The following is a 24877-nucleotide window of genomic DNA, read 5'->3' on the forward strand; positions in this document are numbered from 1 at the left end:
GGTTATGTTGTTTTCTGGGTAATGTAGTTTAGATTTAGACAGTGTTGCCAGCAGGTTGGAAATGTTGAATATTCTGAAAAATTGAAATTGCAAAATAAAATATATATATAAAAAAGATGTCTTGTACATTATGGGAATTTTGGCATTATTGAATCATACATCATACAGGGGCAAAATATCGTACAAATACGATAATTATCGTACACCTGGCAACGCTGAATTCAGACCAACGGTGTGGTTCTGAGGTAATATGCAAAGTGTGTCTGCAAGTTTCATTTGGGTTCAATTTAAGCATTCTAATGCCAGTTAGGGTGGCTTAATAATGATAAATTAAAGGTAATCTTAAACAGAGAACAACATGTAGGCTATTCTAAACATGTTACCCATATCAAATAGGGCCAAGAGATTTTTTTCCATTAAATTCATTTATTATGTTGTGGGACAACATTTACAAACTCAACTGTGCAAGTATAGCTGTTGCTGTGTTCTGTAGACAGCGTGCCCTGAAAATGTGGCAAAACCTCTCCTTCCTCACTATATGACAACTAAATTCATCTTCCACTCCTGCAGTTAAAGGCATCAAATAAAGTCTTATTTCCAATGATCATCTGTACGCAATTAATGAATGGATCTGGAACTTACATAAAGCGTACACAACTGAAACAGCCTGCAATTCATCTCCCCAACAGGGCAGTCCTACAAAATAGTTGACGATCAAGGAATATCTACCGATTCCATAAGAGACAATTTAGAGACCAAAACAAAAAACAATTACCGGTAGTAGATATTTGTTGAATAATTCAATGAGTATGAACCTCTGTAAAAGAAAGAAATAATCATATTTACAAATATAACATTCGATTATTGTACAAACTGATTTTCAATCACAGCATTCTAACAAGAGTAGAACAAAAGCACTTACGGCATCATAAATTAACAGTCTTCAATTTCCAACTAAATATCACCTGATCTTAATGCTTCATTTGTTCTAATATGTTCTATGCTATTTACATGCTGGTAAAACACATAACGCAAACCTGTGAAATACCATACTTGGCTGTGGTTTTATTGCTTAACTTGTAACATATTTAAAAAAAGGAAACAATAAAATATTCTCCCATAGCTTGGCATTTGCCTAACCTTGTCAGGCAGCTGGATTCGCGCGAGATCATGAGATCACGGTCACATGACAAATCCATCTTGCCACGCTCAAATCTATTGGTTTGAATCTGAAGCACCAATGATTCCCACCAATCAGCGTCCTGTGAGGCAGCTACGGGTGGGCTTTGGTGTGACGCCAATCACCTGTCAGGTATTTATTGAAAGCGCCTGCCCTGTGAAACGGTTTCCCGAGCGACTCGTTCCCAGATGGGTATGTGAAAACAAACATCTGGCAGCATCAGATTAGCATTTGCCATCAAATGAGAGAATGAAAACATGACTCTTCAAGAGAGATAACCTTTTTCAGAAACATTCAGAGCGTTAAAAGAAAACTAATAAAATGAAAAAGATTTGACGACACTCATAATAAGAATTACAATCTACAATCGACAGAGGGTGAGGAGATTTGCGTGAAAGGATTATTAAGCACACTTGCTCTGGGACAGTTTGTTCAGTGGTTGCAAAAACATCAGCAAAAGTGAACAATCATCAGATGAGCCATTACAATCAGTGAGTGTACATTCAATTGCAGTAACTCGAGGAACAGATGAACCAGATGAAGACAATGTTAGAATAAGGCTCTACTGGTCGCAATCATTCATTATATAATAACCAGAAAAATTAAAATCCTGAAAGGAATGCAGACCCATATAATAACTAGTTTAAAAGCAAGTTAAATCTTACACTACAACATCTGGGCCTTTTATTGTCCAAAGTTAATGTCAGAGGTCAAATAATGAACATATACGGATTGGATTCTAACAGGCAGAAAACTCCAACTTCAGAAATGCTTTCATACCTCAAATAATTGCTAGTTGTGGTTATAAAGAGGGATATCTCCCTTGATTAATCCACACTGGCTTGCATATTTAGGTTGCATGTATCGCTTAACATTGCAAGATGCTTTGTCAGACTGTCATCCCAGTGTTTCTTTCAAACAATATACAAATTCACACAGATTTTAACTTGAGTCTTACATAATATATAATTGAATAGCTATGATTTTCTTTTGTAACAGCATAAATGGGATTCTAAGACATCTGTGGCTCTGAATAACATTACGGTAGTCATCTTACAGTGACAGCTATCTTTTCTCTATGAGATTAATGTGAATCTCCCTCGCTTGGAATCACCTGGAAACTTTGTATTCAGGGTACACTGGACGTGGTTAATTTCCACTTTTGTACTTAGTTTCTAGGAGGGGGGTCAACCAGTAGGCAGCAAGCCACAAGATCTCGAGTGGTCCTTTTATAATTTGCAACCCGTCTTTTCTGTCCCTCTCCCAACCAAGTCCAGTCTTCACCAGAAGGGGGGCACAGGTAGAAAAGGGTTGAAAATAAGGCCAAGCCGCACCATCATTACTCGACGGCCTACTTTCTTCTTTCTTCTCATTTACTTGCTTGTCAACTTTGTTACTGGATGTCTTCCACATAGTTAGCTGGGTAGAGACCTACATTTCCATCCTTGAGCCGGCCTTTGCACCAGCCCTGGTCGTCTTCTTCACCTATCTTGGTGAACTCTTCCCCTGGAGAAGCAAGAGGCGAGAAACTAATTAATCGTTGTACTCCAGAAAGCGGTTAAGATCTGACAGAATTGGGAAAAGCGTTGTTGCAGAGTCTTTGAGGAAGGATTCAGGAATTAATTTTGAAACAGCCATGTCTCTACCACACCCATGTCAGTCTGTACCTGCTTTGAAGCTCAGTTCATCCTGCTCCTGTCCTTCATAGTCATAGAGGGCTCGGACGGGCACAGATATCACCGGAGACGCGGGCTCCTCAAATGGATTCCCATCACCGTTGGCACCGTTGGTGGAGAAAGGGTTACCGCCCGTGTCTTCGTCTGACCAATCTGGAGTCTTCTCCATACTGCTGGCACTGCACACAGACAGACAAAATAACCAATTAACCAATTAAGAGAACAGATGACAATGTCTGATCATTATCATGTCCATCTCAGGGCCTGATACACCAATAGGACAATCCAGCATAGGCGAAAGAAGCAGGAACAAAAGTTAAAAGTTAGAAAAGGAAGATAAATAAAATACAAATCCAAGTAAAGAACAGTCAACACAAAAAAGCCCAAATGCACCCCCAAATCCACTGGCAACTATTCTTTTATTCACCCTGAAAACATCTCTTTTTCTCAGTCCAATGTAAATGAGTGGAAAACATGCTTATTTAGGACGTCAATGCTGCAAGGCAAGCGTTTGGTTGTGGCAATATGACCAATGAATTTGCTAGTTGCTTTGACACAACTTAAACAGCAAGAGTTTCAAGTAAGAACACACACAGTGCTGAGGTAAAGCAATGCAACAAAACAACATGGTGGTGACAACAAAATATGAAAACACAAAAAATACACAAGACCAAGCAAGACCAATCAGTGTTGCAAATGCTTGTAGAATGATTGTAGTTTAACCTAAATGCCCACCAGGGGGAGGCAGATACACACCAATGACAACTTGCTGCAGACACAAAGTTGCAAGACAAATGCACACTGGTGCGGGCACGCACACGCACAAAAAACTATCTACAGTCAGACCTGTTCACACACCATCTTAGTGTTTTTGACCAAACTATCTCAAACAAAACACACTGTTGACATTGTGGGTTACCTGCTTAACTATCCAGCCATAGGTAAATATTTGAGTTGATTTAGAACAAAAACCGAATGATGAGTTCCCACGGTCTTTAAATATTTGTATCTACATTGTATTTGTATGAATTTGTATTTGTAAATACAGAATTGATACAGGAGATCTTTTGAAATTAGACACCAAATGAATGGTCGCTGATTGGGATAACTGAAATGAATGACCAGTTGATTACTCTAGGTGTATCGCGATTCAGATCTGACTGCAAGACAAAAACATAATAGGAAATCTCAGCAGAGAGATGTGCACACATGGCATTCTGCAAGACGTGACACTGTTAGGAGGGATGGACAGACACACAGTGGCTCTGTGTGCAATGCCAAGCATTCCAGTGGTCATGCAGAGCAACACAACAACCTGCCACCTGGTAGGGGAGGGGAGGGGGTGGGGCTAAAGCAGGGAGAAAGGGAGAATAAACAGATGATGTGGACACCAATGGGGAAGGAGGGGGAGAAGAACAGGGTTGCCACTCTTTTGTAATGATAGCACTTTTCAAGCACTTCAAGGACAAATTATTTCAAAATGATATGTAAGGGTTAATGTACGACGAGGTGTACATTATCACTTTTTAAGGGACGACGCGAGAGGCGTGAACCGTCCGAGGCGAAGCCGAGGATGGTTGCCTCCGCGAAGTCCCTTAAAAAGTGATAATGTACACCTCGAAGTGCATTAACCCGCTTATACCATGGTCACTTGCCAACAAAACAATAAGACCAGTCATTTATATTTCCATGTGTAATAAATAAAGCAATCTAAATGGCTAAATGTCTGTTATTCATACTGTAAATCAGTCTTCCACGAAATAAAATAGTCCCTCCCACTATTCCACCACCCTCCGTTTTAAAGCCGACTCAAACGTTAACTTTATCACAGGAATGCGGGTTTAACGATGTTTTGCGTTCTACATTAAATGAAGACATTACCGTTTGGCAGCTTGCTTTATTTTGTATGATAGATACGTATTGGCCAAGTATATTAACATTTAAGAGCGATCGAGTTTCAGGAAGTAACACAGAGCAGCGGGGGCTGTATGTGGTGACATGCAGAGAGAACTCTCTGCGTTAACGTCTGCGGGTCTTATAAGACGTAAATGGCGCGAGGCAGGAGTAGAGTGAAAACTATCTGCTTTCAGTATGTTGGAGTCCAGGTATGTTTTGTACAAGGACGTCTCTCAGTGTGTTGCTGTTAACTGCCCATTGCGTTGTTTTCTTTTTGTTGATCTCGTCTTTTTCCTCTTTGACTTGATTTGTGCATAGCGGGTGGACCCCTTGATTTGTATCAGTGATAAGAGGCAGCGCGCGCTCTCCCAGAGCGCCTGGCTGCTGGTTGCTGCAAGTTGTAAACAGGAGGTTTGACAGTTGACAGCTGAGAGCCCGGTTTCTGTCAGCTGACCAGAACAGAGCCGGCTTCTCTCAGGAGAGGGAATCTCCGAAACGAAAATGCTCTCTCTCTTTCTTTCTTTCTTTCTTTCTTTCTCTCTCTCTCTCTCTCTCTCTCTCTCTCTCTCTCTCTCTCTCTCTCTCTCTCTCTCTCTCTCTCTCTCTCTCTCTCTCTCTCTCTCTCTCTCTCTCTCTCTCTGTGTCAAAGGCCGGGCTCGCCCCCGCTCGTGCACGAGCGAGGGAAATCTCCTCTTTCTCGCCGAGAAGAGCCTGATGACGCGAGGTTAAAAAATCTCTGAAACGAAAATCAAAATTGTAAATAAGAGTTATTTTTGATAAACTGAGCACACAGGGGTGATTTAAATACTTACTTTGACCGACTCAATTTTTTTCTCAAGTTCCAAAATTGTCATATTAACCCTTAACGGGTCCATTATCACTGTACAATATCACTTTTTAATGGACACCTTGCAGCCAATCAGAATCGAGTATTCACCCAGACCATGGTATAAGGGCCAATAATTCACAGATGTTCACATATGCAAGTCTCGTATGTCCTCTAATGCAAATGTGTTTCCAGTCATGCTTACACATCAGAATGAATCATTAACACTTCATTATCTTCATCATGTCTTAAGTGCTCTCAAGACCTGAGGCGATGGAGAGTGATACTGTAGATGATAGGAAAAAAAGTGTATCAAGCTTGGCCCAGCAATTAAAGAGATGACGGAGCGCACAAGGATCAAACTCAGAGATTCTGGTAGGCTAAATTCAAGCACTTTTAACGACCTCTTTATAAATCCAAGCACTTTCAAGGATTTGGATTTTTTTATCCTTTCAAATTAAAGCACTTTCAAGCACTTTCCAGACCCGTGGCAACCCTGGAAGAAAGTTGAAAGACACAGAAACAGCATGATATGAGAATGAGCACGGGCCATCTGAACCATGGATCCAAGGTAGGAAAGTCAAAGGAGGGAGAGTGGGGGTGGGTGGAGGGTTTCCCCTGTATCACCAACGTTTTCATTTCCTCTTTATTCACACTGATGTGGTTGACTGTGGTCTGCTCCATCTCCATGTCCTCCTCCTCCTCCTCCTCCTCCTCCTCCTCCTCCTCCTCCTCTCGCTCCTCCTCTTGCTCCTCCTCTTCTTCATCAAAGGGGTTCAAGCCCACCGCTGCTGTTTTAGTGGACACAGTCAGGCTGACAACATGGGACACAGTGAGAGAGCGGTTGTGACACACACACACACACACACACACACACACACACACACACACACACACACACACACACACACACACACACACACACACACACACACACACACACACACACACACACACACACATATATATAGGACTTGTGGACACATTCAAACTGTGAAGCAAGGGGGGAACGGTGTTACGCACAAATGCTCCACTGTGATATTGTGACCTATTAAAAGCAAATGAGGAAACACAAGTACAATGTGACGCACCACCAGAGACATATAACATTGTGACATACAACATGTGTTGAAACATTTAACAGTTGTATGATAACAGCCATGGTTGACAGACACCCACAAAGCTTTGTAATCAGTTAACAAAAGAAAGGTTAGACCTCTCAGTGATGTTTTGACAGAAAATGTAACAGCAAGACATAATTTATCACAATAACTTGTTTTGCCCATAAGCACTTCCACCAGAACCCGTTGGCCTTGTACCTCATCTTAATAAATACACCACGGGCTGATTAAACCAATGCCAGCACCAAGACAACATTTCCTGATGCCAGCTGTAGCTTTTGTAGATGTAGAACGTGTAGAAGTCACATGTGGCCAAAAACCTAAGACCAGCTTCACTTCCTACTCTTTTGACTTTCCACATCAAGGGACAAAAACGGGCCTATCCTGCCAACAGTATCAGGGAAAGCATACAGTGTTAACTTTCTACTCCCTGTTTACAGAACTATTGGACCCTGGAAGCGGCAGCTATCAGTTGGCCCATGAGAGCGCGTAATGGTCTAATGTGAACGCCTCTGTTTACATAGTCACGCTGACGCTATACTCTCTGAGCTAAGGCTCTGTTTACATCAGCGGTGGCCAAACTTTTTTGGTTGTGGGCCGCATACAGAAAAATATAAGGAGTCGCGGGCCAAACAATATTAAGCGCGGCAGTTTTCGCGGCAAAAAAATTGGACCAGAAAACCCTTGTGCCATCAAAAATTGAATTTCTGCCTAAATAAATATATGACAGTTTATTGATGCGCTCACCTATTACAATGGGTATTTCTGTATGTTATCAAATTTTCTTTTCCTGTGCCAACAGGTTAAGACAGAGATAATTTAATATAACATTAGTATTAAACATTAATTCAGTATTTATTTATTTTTTTAATAAATAGACCATGTCAGGGTGCCCAAGTATAACCCATTTCGAATGGTTTTAAATTGAAAAAACGAAATGGGGGGGAATCTGTTTTTTTGTTTTTGTTTTTCAGTTTCTTTTTCTTAATGTTTTTGTTTTTCCGTTTTTTCCCCCGTTTTCGTTTTCGTTTTCCGTTTTAAACTTTGAAACAGAAAAACGTTTTTAGCAATTTTTTTTTTACTTTTTTTTTTCTAAATTCATGGCGGGCCACTTAAAAACGGGCAGCGGGCCGCAGTTGGCCCGCGGGCCGTAGTTTGGCCACCCCTGGTTTACATAGTCACACTGATGCTATACTCTCTGAGCTAAGCCCACTGACGCTATACTCTCTGAGCTAAGCCCACTGACGCTATACTCTCTGAGCTAAGCCCGGGGAGTTATTACACCAAACACTTGACTGGTGGGAGTCTGGCACATTGTAACTTTGGATGGGAACACTAGTCAACAAACAAACACTTATCTTACTATGTGCTTAAGGTATTCAGAAAAGCCATTAAGAATTGAAAGTCCTTCTGCAGTATATATATACATTTCTAAATATACAGCAACTCTTATGTATTGTCAAACCATGTTTAGTCAAACTTCAGACATCTTAACCGATAGGGAAAAAAACAAAAGGGCATAATGAAGAAAAGATACGGTGAGAGCGAGGAGTGGCTCTCTACCCTGAAACACAGTCAAACTACAAGCAAGTCATAAACTTTCACCATGGATTGTTTTTGATCCTAAGTCAATCCACTATGACTCTATATTTCAATGTATGAAGATGGCTTTGAATTATAGGAGTCCGAATCATCTTGCTTCAGACTCATCCCTAAGCAGACACACATTCTGCCGGTCACTCTTCACACCTATAGATAAGAGGCTAAATCCAGTCTGTCTGGTGCATGTTACAGATTCTATATGTTGGTAGAGAGAGGCCATCCCGTGATAGTCAAATCTAGTAAGATCAGAGGTCAGATGCTTCCCGTGCCTGACATTCCCTGCGTTGACTCCCCTGTACACTCCTCTAGCGCTCTGGTGAACACTGCTCACACTTTCTCTCCCCTGTACACTCCTCTAGCGCTCTGGTGAACACTGCTCACACTTTCTCTCCCCTGTACACTCCTCTAGCGCTCTGGTGAACACTGCTCACACTTTCTCTGGATGTTTGGATGTGGTCGGGGAGCAGGTGCAGGGAACCTCGTTAATGACCAAGCTGCAATGGAATGATATGAACAGCCTGTCCATACACAGGCCAGGAAACAAACCACAGCAGAGCCCATTCATATCCTGCAGCAACAACTGTCACCAGGTAGACCTTTTTTGGCTTGTGAGTGACCCGATTTTGACGTCACAAAAATCTAGGGACCCTATACATTCAAATTCCGGTACACCATCGATAATATCATCAGTGACATCGTCAGTGATGTCACATGTAACAGTATGCTTCTTTTTCCCCCCTCAGAATTCTGACTTTAATCTCAGAATCCTGATTTAAAGTTATAATCTCAAACATTTTCATCTAAAAATAATAATAATTAAAGTCCCTATCTATCTAGTCTCGCTGGCCAGCCTCCTCTCCCTTCCGTGAGAGTTGTCTAGCTGCACGGAAACAGGCTACTGGGATAAGCCCTCCCCTGCTCTACAGCTGCTCCCCATTGGAGCAACTGTTTCAGTCGCGGCCGGATGTCCGCTCCCGGCTTATTACAAGCTCTGTCATTGGCTCCGAGTCCGACCATGTCAATCAGAGCGGCTTCCGCTCCCTCCTCCCTGTGTGTCACTGTAAATAGTGCCCTGCCGCCTCTGTGAAAACAACAATGCTAACTAGCTAGCAAGCTAAGGGCAGAAACCTACACGCTAGCTCGTTGCTACACGCTGAAAATGGCAAGTTGGATTGTTGGAAACTATTTTCCAAGGGCACTGCCGCCAAGCGCCGCCCATCGCAATCCCACAATGGAGACCTGCGCTGCCAGACTCTTCTCACGGTAGGGAGGGGAGGCTGACCAGCGAGACTACTATCTATCTGATAGTGAGCCCACTGACACTGTCTGGATCTCACCTGCAAGTACCTCTCATCGCCATAGGTGTCACCCAAGAGAACAAAACTGAAATCTTAGAGATTATCACTTTCACTTTTCAGAATTAAAAAAACTAAAACAAAAAACACAAATGACCTTAATCCTCTTCGCTAGTTTTAAATTGTGTGTGGTGTTAAATAAAAGAAAAGAAAAAAAGGCGACCCTATTTGAATTCCAGGTGACCCCACTTATGATTGCGACCCCACTAAGGATCGCGACCCTAAGGTTGGGAACCACTGATTGCATCACGTTATTAAAAACCGCCAATCATACGGCTCTCCCCAGATCGGCAGAGGGTGGAGCAGCGACTGGAGCAGCAGGGGGAAATTGACCAAGTAGAATTGGGGGAAAAATGGGGGGGAAATCAGAAAAAAAAAAAGAAAAAAAGCCAAACAAACACTGAGCAGCTCTTATCCTTCACGCCCCCATCTAACTCCATTAGGTATTAAATCAGCTGTCATCAATTGTTCATTTGAGATCTGTACTGGAAGGCCTCCAGGCTTTTGTTTCTGTCAAGCTCTTTAAATATTACACAAGTCAATGAATTATATGCTATTTTTCTTTCTTACTTTGGTGGACTGAAAGGCGAATTAAGTGCACTATGATTACATGTTATAACAACATAGATTTTTGTATAAAAATCAATGAGGCTGAATCAAGTGCAAGTGCTTGACTAAGACTAGTGTGGCCATTCTTGAGCTTTCCAGTACCAATCCATGCTATGAACGTCTTGGTGTGTGAGGGCAATATTTCCACATTACTTTTGGCATGCTTTCAAATATGTAGTAGCAGACTCGAGTCTCCCAGCGATGACTCCTTTCCCAACAATCTGTAACAAAATGTTTGCTGTTGCCACGGAAACAGCCGTAGCACTCGACGTCACTCCCGGAGCTTTCCTTATGGAACTTTTTACAAGCATTCCTGATCCGTGGGAGGAGGCACTCTTTGTGCAGTGATCTGGATTATCTAGGATTGCGGAGGTTTGTATTAGGAGAAGAGACAGAGAAAGAGCAGGACTGTAGTGGTGGCTAAACGCACGTAAACGCCGTTTAGGTACCTTTTTCAATGCTCTGCAGCGGTTAGGCACATTTTAAGATAGTTTACTCACATTTTTAAATCATTTATGCACTTATTATTGCATGAGTTTTAAAAAGTTTGAGTAAACTCCGTTGATGCGGAGACCACGCCAAGCATGTCACACACCAAAAGAAAAGAAAAAAGATGACACATGGCACTGACCAGGAGCTCCTCCAGGAGCTACTTGTGGTGCGCGCCGCGGGAAAGGTACACGGCCCCGGTCACGTTGGTGCCTTTCTCGAGCTGCGCTTGCCTGCCCAGCGCTCCCCTCAAACAACTTGACGGTGACATTGTGCCAGCGATGCGCAATGCGCATTTGGAGACCAGCTCATGGTGAGCTGAACGTAGGTTGGTTAAAAATGTGTGCCAGGAGTGGGGAAAATCATATAGGCCTACCATTTTACAACTGAAGAGTGAATCACTGGTGTAAGAGACATGATTGATTTCCCTCTGATCAAGTAAAGTTTGTAACATTAGGTGCGACTTGAATAGTCCAGGTGCTACTGTATAAAGCCAATACGACCATGTTGAAAACTATCTAGAAATATGCTGATGTTTGTTATGCAGAGATCTGTAGCCCTGGCCTGGCTGCCGGCAAATTCACTTTTTTTATTTTATTATTCGCGAAATGCCAGAGGGCGAACTAGGGCATGCAGGTGATTTTCTTCTTCACGCAGTTTTTCACAAATAACCCGAAAAAATGAAGAATAGAGGTTGCAAATGGTAAATTGCTTGTTAAATCAATTAAGCTGTGTTCACACCGAGATATTTATTTTTCTCTCTGTCGCTCGATTCAACCCTTTGGAATCGCTCTGTCACTGTGTTTAAATCGCTCATCAACAGGCACAAGAATTGACAGACATCCGGGGGCTATAACGTTATGCAATGTCATGATGTTTGTCCACTACGAGCCACCGTAGTTGTTTACAAGCTAAGCCTATCAGCGTGCTCCTAACGCGAGCTCTATACCGGTAGTACAGACTTCACTTCATGTCAGCTGTCAGCCTGTCAATGCGGTTTGTTGCCACACAATAAACCAGTGGTTTGTTCCAAGCCAGTGTGATCCTTGACTCACTCTCACACGGCAGCCAATCAGCGTTGAACAGCGAGCGACTGATGCCAGCGTAATTTCGCTCGAGTTGGGATATTTCATCTTGGGCGACGAGCTAATTTTTGCCCTATCGCTCTGTCTCTGTCGCTCGGACACCCAGCGATTTTTCTCCCGGGCGAATATACGCTCAATCGCTCGTTTGCATTGACTTTGTATGTAAACTCGATGCCAGCGAAAAACTTAAATAGGTCGGTGTGAACGCACCTTTAGTCAGATTATGCCTGACATTGTTGTCGAGTAGCAATGATTGAAGCTTGATGTGCTGAGCTCAATCAAGCTAATGTTATTAATTTGCACTGCTCTGGCTAACGTCATTAGGCATTGACGCTAAACAATCTCCTTGCTTCCCTCACCTGAGCAGTTTGCTCTCCTGTCCACTGACGAGGCTTCCACCACTCTTCTATCCTCTCTCTCCTCCGCTCTTGATTCTCTCTGCCCACTCACCACTAAGCCTGCCAGGTCCTCTCCCCCTGCTCCTTGGCTGACCGAATCTCTGCGCACTTATCGAACAGAGCTTCGGGCAGCTGAGAGAAAATGGAGAAAATCACATCACCCTGAAGATCTCTCTTCCTACCACCTTATCCACTCCAACTTCACCTCTGCTGTCTCCAAAGCAAAAACCTCCTTCTTCATCTCTGAAATCCAGTCCTCTGCATCCAACCCGAGTAAACTATTTGCCACCTTCTCCATGCTCCTCAACCCTCCCTCCCCTCCCTCCTCCCTCTCTGCTGATGATTTTGTAACCTTCTTTACTAAAAAGGTGGATGACATCAGCTCCTCCTTCCATCCTCCAGGTACCCTCACTAACACTCCCCACTCCAATCCTGCTTCTCGACCCCCTGTCCCTGGATTTACTTCCTTCTCTCCCCTCTCTCCTGATGAAGTGCTTAAACTCATCAGCTCTAACAAAGCCACTTACTGCCCCCTCGATCCTATCCCTTCCTCTCTCCTCCAAACCATCTCACCTGACATATCTCCCTTCCTCACTACCTTCATAAACTCCTCTCTGTCCTCTGGTCTTGTTCCGCCCGCTCTAAAGACTGCAAGAGTCACGCCTCTGCTTAAGAAACCCTCCCTTGACCCTACTGCTATTCAGAACTACAGACCTGTCTCTTCTCTCATTCCTTTCCAAAACCCTCGAACGAGCAGCGTCCGAACAACTTTCTCTCTATCTCTCCCAGAATGACCTCCTGGACCCTCTGCAGTCCGGTTTCAAGGCTTCTCACTCCACTGAGACAGCTCTTCTTGCTGTCACAGAGGCCCTTCACACTGCTAAGGCCTCATCCCTCTCCTCTGTCCTTGTCCTCCTTGACCTGTCTGCTGCCTTCGACACAGTCAACCACCAAATCCTTCTTTCCACTCTGTCTGACCTCGGCATTTCAGGGTCTGCACACTCCTGGTTTGCTTCCTATCTCTCGAACCGCTCATACCAGGTCTTATGGAGAGGGTCCCTCTCCAGATCCTGCCCTCTTACCACCGGTGTCCCCCAGGGCTCAGTCCTGGGCCCCTTACTTTTTCTTCTCTATATCAGATCTCTTGCCTTGGCTTTTCTTATCACTGCTATGCTGATGACACCCAGCTTTTCCTTTCCTTCCCTCCCTCCGACACTCAAATCGAGGCTCGCATCTCTGCATGCCTCAAAGACATTGGCGACTGGATGTCTGCCCACCACCTCAAGCTCAACCTTGGTAAGACAGAGCTACTCTTCCTCCCAGGGAAAGACTGCCCTCTCGCTGATCTCTCCATCTCCATTGACAATACCACTGTACTTCCCTCCCAAACAGCTAAGAACCTTGGGGTGATCCTTGACAACCAGCTGTCTTGCTCAGCCAACATAGCTGCGACAGCACGCTCCTGTAGGTTCTCCCTCTACAACATCCGCAAAATCCGTCCCTTTCTCACAAGAGAAGCGACTCAACTCCTGGTCCAGTCACTTATCATCTCTCGCCTGGACTACTGCAACGTGCTCCTGGCCGGCCTACCTGCCACCGACATCCGACCGCTTCAGCTCATTCAGAACGCTGCAGCCCGTCTGGTATTCAACCAACCCAAATTCTCTCATGCCACTCCCCTCTTCCAGGACCTCCACTGGCTTCCCATCTCGGCACGCATCAAATTCAAGACACTGGTACTGGCCTACAGGGCAGTACACCAGTCAGCTCCCCTGTACCTGCAATCTATGGTCAGGTTCCAAACCTCTCAGCGCTCCCTTAGCTCCTCCACCAGTGCAGGACGCCTCGCCCCTCCTTCGCTACGGGGGCTCAAAAGTCGCTCATCCCGATCTCGACTCTTCTCGTCCCTGGCACCTCAATGGTGGAACGAGCTTCCACCTTCGGTCAGGACAGCTGAATCACTGCCGATCTTTCGGAAAAGACTAAAGACACACCTTTTCAGGCTCCATCTGGGCCCTTCTTGATCTAACTTCTTTCTCTATCTTTCAAAAAAAAAACTAAAAAAAAAAAAACTAAACTAAACTTCTACCACTGTTCCTTCAGAGGTTGTAGTTGTCATAGACTGTGTTGCATAGTTGATTGCTCTATTGCTGACAAAAATGTGTTAATGTAAGTCGCTTTGGATAAAAGCGTCTGCCAAATGACGTAATGTAATGTAATATAAAAATGCTATTGCTAACTGTTACTTTGAACATCCATTTGCAATGATTCTGGCTGGATATTAACTATTGTAAATTTGTCACAATGAATGCACTTTGTGTACAATGTGTAAATACATTTTATATTGATTGTTTAGGCCTAATTATTTGTAAAGTCACAACACATTAGAGATGTGTGTAGTTCTTCATAGATTTAGCCTCTCCATTTTACTCTCAAATGCACCAGGTTGATGAATTTTACTTTAAAATGTAAAAAAAAATATTCCGGGGGAGAATCCCCCCGGACCCCCCTTGAGGGTCCAAGGCCCATCCCATAGCCAGCTACTTTTCCTATCTGGTTGGCTACTCAGAAATGTGGGGAACCCCCCAATATACCTTATAGGGCTATATGATTCAGATTAAGTTGTTCTACTCTCATATTTTGTCTTGTATATCGGTCACGGAAGCTTATAGTTTATCCGCCGTTATAACACTGCCGGTGCCGCGTGAGAAAGCTGCCTCAAAAGTATAGTTTACCCACTTTTTTTTTTTTACCACTACAGCACTGAGAGAGAGTGTGTGTGTCTGTGTGTGTGTGAGCAAGTGAGTGAATATAGTGAGTATCTATCTACCTGCTGCTGGTCTTGGCTGGCTGATCGGACCCGGTTTGACTGATGCCCGTCAGCGTGACGCCATCTGACGGCTTCTTCTTCTCGCGCTTGCTCAGCGTCCGGTTCAGGTCTATGGACCAGTCCTGGTGGACACGCACACACACGCACGCACGCACATGCACACACACACACACACACACACACACACACACACACACACACACGCACACACACACACACACACACACACACACACGCAGACACATTAGACTCAAATACTGCAACTATAACTGTGTCAAGCTTGCTTGCTGGCCAACTGAATGGCTGGTGTAAAACATCGATCTTCATAGCTAGTGGGAGAACACATCAGGCATGTACACTACAATACACACACAATTAAACAGGCCAAACTCAATGAAATCTGATGCATGTTCTCAGGCTGTGACTTTGGCTCTGGAGTGTCATTTTGAAATTGTGTGCGTGTGTTTGTTTATACAGCATCAGCCTGATACTATGAAAGACGCAACCACGTATCCATCACCTGTAGACAGAAACACCACACCAAGGAACCCCTCCTCCACCAGAGACTAAAGAGGGGGAGTGGAGCAAAAGAGATTGGTCCCATGATAGCAACATTGTCAAGTTGAGGGCATATCTTCATGCATATCGCTATAAATAACTTGTATTTAACATGAAAGAAGCTAGTTTTAAGCTTAAAGCTAGTTTTAGCTTTAAGAAAGAAAAAAGAAAGAACGAAAACGTAAATCCCAGACATGCCATGGCTGGTTCAGTTCCTGGACTTTCACATTTATGAGGTTAGACTGTGATCCACAATGATTAATTTATTCTTTAAAAATGTATTTTAATAACTGATGAATGATAGTGGGAATTGCCCGTACCCATCATGACATAACAGCATGACGCACGTTCTCATAATGGGGCTAGGGAGCTGTCTTAATTTTCCCCTTTCATACAGATGATATATTACACTAGTCAGAGGGTCTGCCATCTAAACTTTGCAGAGTCCTTTCCTGACCCCTCTGATCTATCTTGCCTTCTTTTCCAGGCCTCTGAAACTTCCAAAGATCAAAGGTCTGCCGGCCTGGCTAGTGACCTCTGAAGCTCCGCGACATCGCAGGGTCATGGTGGCATCATGTGATGTGCTGCAGGATCACATGGACTGGAATGATGGCTGGGGGTCACCGAGGGGGGCACCAAGGGGTCAAAGAAAGAATGCCGAGAGGGAGAGCTGCGTAACAGCACCATAGAGGAATTCTGGGAATTCTAGCATCCAGGAAAATGTATATAAACATCCCACAGTTGTGAGGGAACGGGAAGGGAGGTGGTATGTCACACTCTCGCACGAGCACGCTCTAGCACGGATAGTGAGCACGCTCTAGCACGGATAGTGAGCACGCTCTAGCACGGATAGTGCTACGGACATTCTTCAGTCTGACAGGCATGTCTCTATGTGTAGCATGCACGTTTGTCTCATTCATATTCCAAAAAAAAGTAGGGGCTACTTGAATACACGATAACACGACCACCTCAAACACCCACCCACGCGTGCGCACACACACACACAAATGCAAGGAGTTAGAGTGCTGTTAGTGGAGAGAAAAAAGGCCCTCCCCCCATGACTGTTGTGATAGAACAGCCCTCCCATGCAGAACTCACTACAATGGACCTTCTCTTATGGGAGCGAGGATGGGACCAGTCCACATTCTGTCAAACAGGGAGGAAAGGGAAGCAGGGGTGGAACAGGGGTTAGTAAGGACAAGACCGTCAAATCATAGAAATGAAAATGGCAGAAATAACACTAATTTAAAGCAAAACAAATATAAGCTGTGTAAATGTTAGTTTGTGAATGTAGTGTTTAGTCGTTGCTTATTCCAACAAATTATTTTAGGAATCTCTCCCCTGTTTTATTGCAGAACTCTGAAAGACCTTCAATAACCAGCTACATGAAGTATAATATTGTTCATTACGTAGTGGTGTGTAGAGGGGAATACAATCTTTTCTTGTAGATATTCCAACAAAACAAGTATCACCACCATGCTGTTCTGTTTTAGGCATTGGTAGCTCATTGTTCATTCAAGTTTGTGGTGGATATCTGCATTGTGGAGACGGTGTTACATGAAGCGGTTTGACAGGTTCTGCCTCACTCTTTTTGTCTGTGTGTGTCTTGTCACAGAGAAGAGAAGGCCTGGGGAGACAAGTTACCAACTGCACATTCTAACAAAGGGCTCTTGTATGTTCCTAATAATTTAATCCTTTATTTAAGAAAGCCTCCGAGTAACAACCAACCGGATGGATAAACAGCTTGAAGTACAGATTCAAGTGGAAGAAGGCGTTGCCATAAACTGCTATGTCTGCAAGATCACTCCACAGAACTATAAATTGTAGCGTTGCAAAATTATGCACACTCTTAAACTTCTTCCCTTCCTCTTTCCACTCTCTGACTGCTGTAAACTACATCCCAACCCGTGCCACTCTCTAACTGCTGTGAACTACATCCCAACCACTGCCACTCTCTGACTGCTGTGAACTACATCCCAACCACTGCCACTCTCTAACTGCTGTGAACTACATCCCAACCACTGCCACTCTCTAACTGCTGTGAACTACATCCCAACCACTGCCACTCTCTGACTGCTGTGAACTACATCCCAACCACTGCCACTCTCTGACTGCTGTGAACTACATCCCAACCACTGCCACTCTCTGACTGCTGTGAACTACATCCCAACCACTGCCACTCTCTAACTGCTGTGAACTACATCCCAACCACTGCCACTCTCTAACTGCTGTGAACTACATCCCAACCACTGCCACTCTCTAACTGCTGTGAACTACATCCCAACCACTGCCACTCTCTAACTGCTGTGAACTACATCCCAACCACTGCCACTCTCTAACTGCTGTGAACTACATCCCAACCACTGCCACTCTCTAACTGCTGTGAACTACATCCCAACCACTGCCACTCTCTAACTGCTGTGAACTACATCCCAACCACTGCCACTCTCTAACTGCTGTGAACTACATCCCAACCACTGCCACTCTCTGACTGCTGTGAACTACATCCCAACCACTGCCACTCTCTAACTGCTGTGAACTACATCCCAACCACTGCCACTCTCTAACTGCTGTGAACTACATCCCAACCACTGCCACTCTCTGACTGCTGTGAACTACATCCCAACCACTGCCACTCTCTAACTGCTGTGAACTACATCCCAACCACTGCCACTCTCTAACTGCTGTGAACTACATCCCAACCACTGCCACTCTCTAACTGCTGTGAACTACATCCCAACCACTGCCACTCTCTGACTGCTGTGAACTACATCCCAACCACTGCCACTCTCTAACTGCTGTGAACTACATCCCAACCACTGCCACTCTCTGACTGCTGTGAACTACATCCCAACCACTGCCACTCTCTGACTGCTGTGAACTACATCCCAACCACTGCCACTCTCTGACTGCTGTGAACTAGTACATCCCAACCACTGCCACTCTCTAACTGCTGTGAACTACATCCCAACCACTGCCACTCTCTGACTGCTGTGAACTACATCCCAACCCGTGCCACTCTCTAACTGCTGTGAACTACATCCCAACCACTGCCACTCTCTGACTGCTGTGAGCTGATTTACTTCCTTCCCTGATGCCATGAGTTATAACCCCTGTGTGGGCAGAGTACAACAGCTAAAAGCTGTGGGTTTTTTCTTCAGACATTTTTCAGAACCATTTACTGTTCCATTTCCCCAGTTCTCTAGAATAGTAGTGGGGTTTGGGGGGGGCGGGGGCATCAGGGCTCCTCAAGGATGATCCAGGGGGTTCCCTATTAAATAAGGACTAGACTAATTTCACTCAAATTTAATTAATACAAAATTATACCACTAGCTATTGTATAACGATCCCTAATCTGAGGATAGGTTTCACTCTCACCACTATTATCTCCCACGTACAGGGTAGACAGTTATACAATTCAATCAAATCAGAAGCAACTAGAACGACCGCACCGTGGATATATGCCTCCGCCAACAAGTGAGCAGTAGACATCCATGTCTGTCGAGCTACCGAGCTTGAAAATGGCGTTTGTGGGTTCACAGTGACCTTGGCCTTTGACCACCAAAATGTAATCAGTTCATGCTTGGGTTTAAGTGGACGTTTGAGGAAAATTTGATTAAATTCCGTCATGGCGTTCCAGAGATATTACGTTAACGAGGATGAAATGAGCGGTCATGATGTGACAGTGACCTTGAACTTTGATCACCAAAATCTAATCAGTTCATCCTTGAGTCCAAGTGGACATTTGAGGCAAATTCAAAGAAATTCCGTCAAGGCGTTCCTGAGATATTGCGTTAAAGAGCTTGGAAATGGGGTTCGTTGACCTTTAACCACCAAAATGTAATCAGTTCATCCTTGAACAGTGGACGTTTGAGGGAAATTTGATGAGATTTCATCAAGGCATTCCTGAGATATCGCGTTAAAGAGCATGAAAGGAGCACGCGTGAGGTCACAGTGACCTTGAACTTTGACCTTTAACCACCAAAATCTAATCAGTTCATCTTTGCGTCCAAGTCGACATTTGAGACGAATTGGAAGAAATTCCGTCAAGGCGTTCCTGAGATATCGCATTAACGAACTTGGGAATGGCGTTCGTGAGGTCACAGTGACCTTGAACTTTGACCACCAAAATCTAATCAGTTCATCCTTGAGTCCAAGTCGATGTTTGAGGTAAATTTGCCTCCAGCCTGGCTATCGCCGGCGGAGACATAAAAATCTTCCAATATGGAGTCCCTGGGACAAAATTGTAACAAATGGGGGGTCCTTGGCTTACTATGTGCCTATATGGGGGTCTCGCCCCTACTTCCTGCATCAAACCCTGATCCCCCCCCCGTATCAGTATTAATCTGAGCGGCAGTACCTCAAACTGCGGCCAGTTCATGGGCATGCCGGGGCCGTGATTGGACCGGAACCATTTCAGGTCCTCCTCGGCATCAGCAGCAGAGATGGTGTCTTCTAGCGTGTGGTAGACCGTCTGGAATCTATGGAGGGAATACAGGAAGTGCTTGATTTTCTGTGTGACATTTGAAATCTCAAACATGTCCCACAGCAATATTCAGAAACTGAAAGACCCACATGTGTGAAATGAGCTGCACCTTATGTGTTCCTGTCTGGGTAACTGTATTCTGCTAGTAAGTAATATACCGTAAAACTTCCAATAGGAGCAGAGTCCCCAATTGCAGCCAAGTCTCCAATAACCGCAGGCGGTCCAAGTCAATTTAGCATAATAAGTGCCGGTCTCCGTTAACCGCCGGGGCGTTTATTCGAATAAATACGATTTCCCCCCCATGTATGTTTTTGTGTTGACTGAATTCAGTCACTTACGGTAATGACGTTGTTTTGGAGGAAGTCAGGCAGAAGTTAGTCATGTTCAGAGATTGTACTTTCTCCCCGTCAGACAGTTTTATATTTTATTTATACATAACTGACATGTTTCAAGTATGCATACCGCATTGTTTAATGCTACGGATTGTACGACAGGAGTACGGACGTGTGCAGGAGACGCTGTCTGGACGGGAGCAGTGGGCAACTTACTCTAACGTAATGTTACAGTTGTGCCTTGTAAAAGTGCATTTCTCTCAGCGGAACAGCGATCATAAATGCAGTATGGATTATACCCATTATTATAATGGACATGTATTGGAAACTTGGCGTCTACGTATTTGCTAAGTCTGCTTGTTTGTCTAGTGCTGCAGGTACTGTTTGGTTAGCGTTAGCTGGGTAGCTAACGTTAGCGTGCGTTCTACAATAACGTTGCTACTTTCTTTCCAATGAAACACAAACAACTGAATGTGTGAGAGCGGTAGGCTAATGTTACTTGTTTAAAATATGGTATGGCTGTTTAGCAGAGGGAGAAGAGGAGAGCAATGAACTGATACCGTAACGTAGTTGGATGATGATGATGATGATGAAGGCCATCAGTTGTTTTTATTGATTCCAGTCCGTTGTACAAAACTAGGCATGTTCAAACCTGCCTGTACCTACCCTCTTGTGTGTAAGTACTATCTCATTGGTTTAAATAAGCAATTTGATACTTTCTGTTTTTTGCTGAGCAGGAATTCTGTACCAAAAAAAATAATCGTCTGGGTCAATTTCGTGCAATGAAGAAATAACCGCCTGACTCCAATTGCCGCCTGGTCTCCTTTAACTGCCAGGGGTCTGAGTCAATTTAGCAGGAAGTTTTACGGTAAATCTTCTTATAAAATGGAGCATGTGGGCAATGTTCTGTCCCGGAAGTGATGTCATCAGTGATGTCACTTGAGAAATTGAAGTGACATCACTGATGATGTCTTCTATTATAAAAGGGAGCATGTGTTCTCCGTTTCAATTTTGTCCCGGAAGTGATGTCATCAGTGATGTCACTTGAGCAATTATCATTGTGACATCACTAATGATGTCATGACATCATCAGTGATGACCTTGTATGACCACCAAATTGTTCTTTTTTTCTTTGCCTTTCAGTTTTGGTGCTTGAAAACTAGTTTGTTGGAATGAGAAATGAAATACAACCCATGTGACTGACCTGTGATTGGTTGAGAGGTCGAGGTGCTGTTTGACCTCCAGTAGCAGCTCTCTGAAGAAGCGTATGCGTTTGTCTTCAAACTCCTGCGACTGCTCAAACACTTGCTCCATGTTCTCCATATACTGAGGGGTCACCTTGTCCAGTTCCTCCAGGGACTTCTCATAGCGTTCCTTTGTCTGAGAGACAGCGAGGGATGATGGAGTGACATGCAAACAGTACAGTAACAGCAATAAAGACACACTGTATACATACAAATTAATATATCTCCTTCAATTGACAGCCATACCTTCTGCACCTCCTGCTGACATTTCTCCACCTTGTCCTGGAGTTTCTTCTGGGCTTCAGGGTTGTTGTTGTTCTCTAGCTTGCTGTTGGTTTCCCTGCTGGTCGCCAGCTTCTCTTCCTTGCAGGCTGAGTGGTATGTTTTCTTCATCGTCTCCACCTGTGGATTCCACCACAACCACCACCATCATCATTATCATCAACATTACCTCCTCTGTTGAAACATCACTCAAACAACAACAAGCTCAAAAAGCCATGCCAAAACATGTCAGGGCCAGAACAATAAAGACCTGACACACAACTTTTAACTTCGTATCCTGGTATGCGCTGGAAGACTGTTTTTTTTTTGGTCCACAACTTTTAGGTTTTATACTACCATTATCAGGGCCAAGATGCCGACCAGGGCCTGTATTTATCAAGCATCTAAGGATCACTCTAGGAATAGCCCTGAAAGTTTGACTAGGACTAAAAATAGTCCAGGCTCAGAGTTGGACATGTAAGGTAGTCATGAAGCGAGGAGTACAACTTCTCCCTTGAGGACATGACATCACGGTTTCATGACACTTGCCTCAAATTAAAAATATGTCGTGTAGTTCTTCTCGATAGATGTCGCTATGGATTAAACACATTGAAAGAGCCATATCTTAATCATATGAAGCACAAAAACTAAATAAAATACAGAAAACGCTCCCATTTTAAGTATATATATACTGTATATATAACAAATTAAGAGCTTGGTGATGCTGGATAAATAACAGGCCCTGTGAACAACAATGACACATGAATGCGAATGGGGGAATTAATGAATAAGTTAGATGATAGATACTTAGGATGTAGTAACATAACAGAGAATATTTACAGAGAATAATTACTTCTCTATCACTGTTCACTGTTTAAATTTAAACTCCAATAGATATAAAGCCCAATTCCTTGTATGTGTACATACTTGGCCAATAAAGCTGATTCTGAGTCTGATATAAAACGAGGAAGCAGCAACATTCCACTGTGGCTTTATTTGAAGAGTGACTCGTGAATTGGGCCAAAGCAGCCATGTCCCTATTGTACTCGTGCTCATACTGTAAGTAGAGGTCATAGGGCTCATGTGGTCACACTGTAAGTAGAGGTCACTCAAGAGTAGAGAGAACAGCCTGTCTGCCTCTCTAATTTGATACAACAGGCAGCTGTGTGTTAGTGTGTTCAAGATTCAAGATTCAAGATTTTTATTGTCACTCCATAGGACAAGTATCACGTGTGAAATTCTTGTGCTGTGAACTCCGTTTACAACATAGTACAAATATAACAGGGCATATGAGTGCAAAAACAAGAGACACAACAAGCAATAAGGCAGTAGAGTGATAAGACAAGTCAGAGACAGTGGCATATTCACTGCAGAGAGGAGGGGGGGAGGGGGTGGGGGGATCATACATGTATGTATAACTACATACCTGCCAACACAGATCATATGTATAACTACATACCTGCCAACACAGATCATATGTATAACTACATACCTGCCAACACAGATCATATGTATAACTACATACCTGCCATCACAGATCATATGTATAACTACATACCTGCCATCACAGATCATTATGTATAACTACATACCTGCCATCACAGATCATTATGTATAACTACATACCTGCCAACACAGATCATATGTATAACTACATACCTGCCAACACAGATCATATGTATAACTACATACCTGCCAACACAGATCATATGTATAACTACATACCTGCCAACACAGATCATATGTATAACTACATACCTGCCAACACAGATCATATGTATAACTACATACCTGCCAACACAGATCATATGTATAACTACATACCTGCCAACACAGATCATATGTATAACTACATACCTGCCAACACAGATCATATGTATAACTACATACCTGCCATCACAGATCATTATGTATAACTACATACCTGCCAACACAGATCATATGTATAACTACATACCTGCCAACACAGATCATATGTATAACTACATACCTGCCATCACAGATCATATGTATAACTACATACCTGCCATCACAGATCATATGTATAACTACATACCTGCCATCACAGATCATATGTATAACTACATACCTGCCATCACAGATCATATGTATAACTACATACCTGCCAACACAGATCATATGTATAACTACATACCTGCCAACACAGATCATATGTATAACTACATACCTGCCATCACAGATCATATGTATAACTACATACCTGCCAACACAGATCATATGTATAACTACATACCTGCCATCACAGATCATATGTATAACTACATACCTGCCAACACAGATCATATGTATAACTACATACCTGCCATCACAGATCATATGTATAACTACATACCTGCCAACACAGATCATATGTATAACTACATACCTGCCATCACAGATCATATGTATAACTACATACCTGCCATCACAGATCATATGTATAACTACATACCTGCCAACACAGATCATATGTATAACTACATACCTGCCAACACAGATCATATGTATAACTACATACCTGCCAACACAGATCATATGTATAACTACATACCTGCCAACACAGATCATATGTATAACTACATACCTGCCAACACAGATCATATGTATAACTACATACCTGCCAACACAGATCATATGTATAACTACATACCTGCCAACACAGATCATATGTATAACTACATACCTGCCAACACAGATCATTATGTATAACTACATACCTGCCAACACAGATCATATGTATAACTACATACCTGCCAACACAGATCATATGTATAACTACATACCTGCCAACACAGATCATATGTATAACTACATACCTGCCAACACAGATCATATGTATAACTACATACCTGCCAACACAGATCATATGTATAACTACATACCTGCCATCACAGATCATTATGTATAACTACATACCTGCTGTTGGAGA

The 24877-nt window shown here is 43.4% G+C and overlaps 1 protein-coding gene across 1 annotated transcript in view; it reads right to left on the reverse strand.

Moving 5' to 3' along the window:
• Positions 1-434: 434 nt before the first annotated feature.
• pacsin2 (protein kinase C and casein kinase substrate in neurons 2) overlaps positions 435-24877 on the reverse strand; it is a 30414-nt gene continuing 5971 nt past the window's right edge. The window contains exons 4-11 of the mRNA XM_083658698.1: positions 21934-22089; positions 21648-21823; positions 19986-20106; positions 16724-16771; positions 15068-15189; positions 6210-6392; positions 2848-3035; positions 435-2686 (exon numbers count right to left, since the gene is read on the reverse strand). Of these exons, the coding sequence (XP_083514824.1) occupies positions 2574-2686; positions 2848-3035; positions 6210-6392; positions 15068-15189; positions 16724-16771; positions 19986-20106; positions 21648-21823; positions 21934-22089 (1107 nt within the window). The 3' untranslated portion in view covers positions 435-2573. The remainder of the gene's footprint in view (positions 2687-2847; positions 3036-6209; positions 6393-15067; positions 15190-16723; positions 16772-19985; positions 20107-21647; positions 21824-21933; positions 22090-24877) is intronic.

The sequence above is a fragment of the Poromitra crassiceps genome, assembly GCF_964638095.1.
Source record: "Poromitra crassiceps genome assembly, chromosome: 2".
NCBI lineage: Eukaryota > Metazoa > Chordata > Actinopteri > Beryciformes > Melamphaidae > Poromitra > Poromitra crassiceps.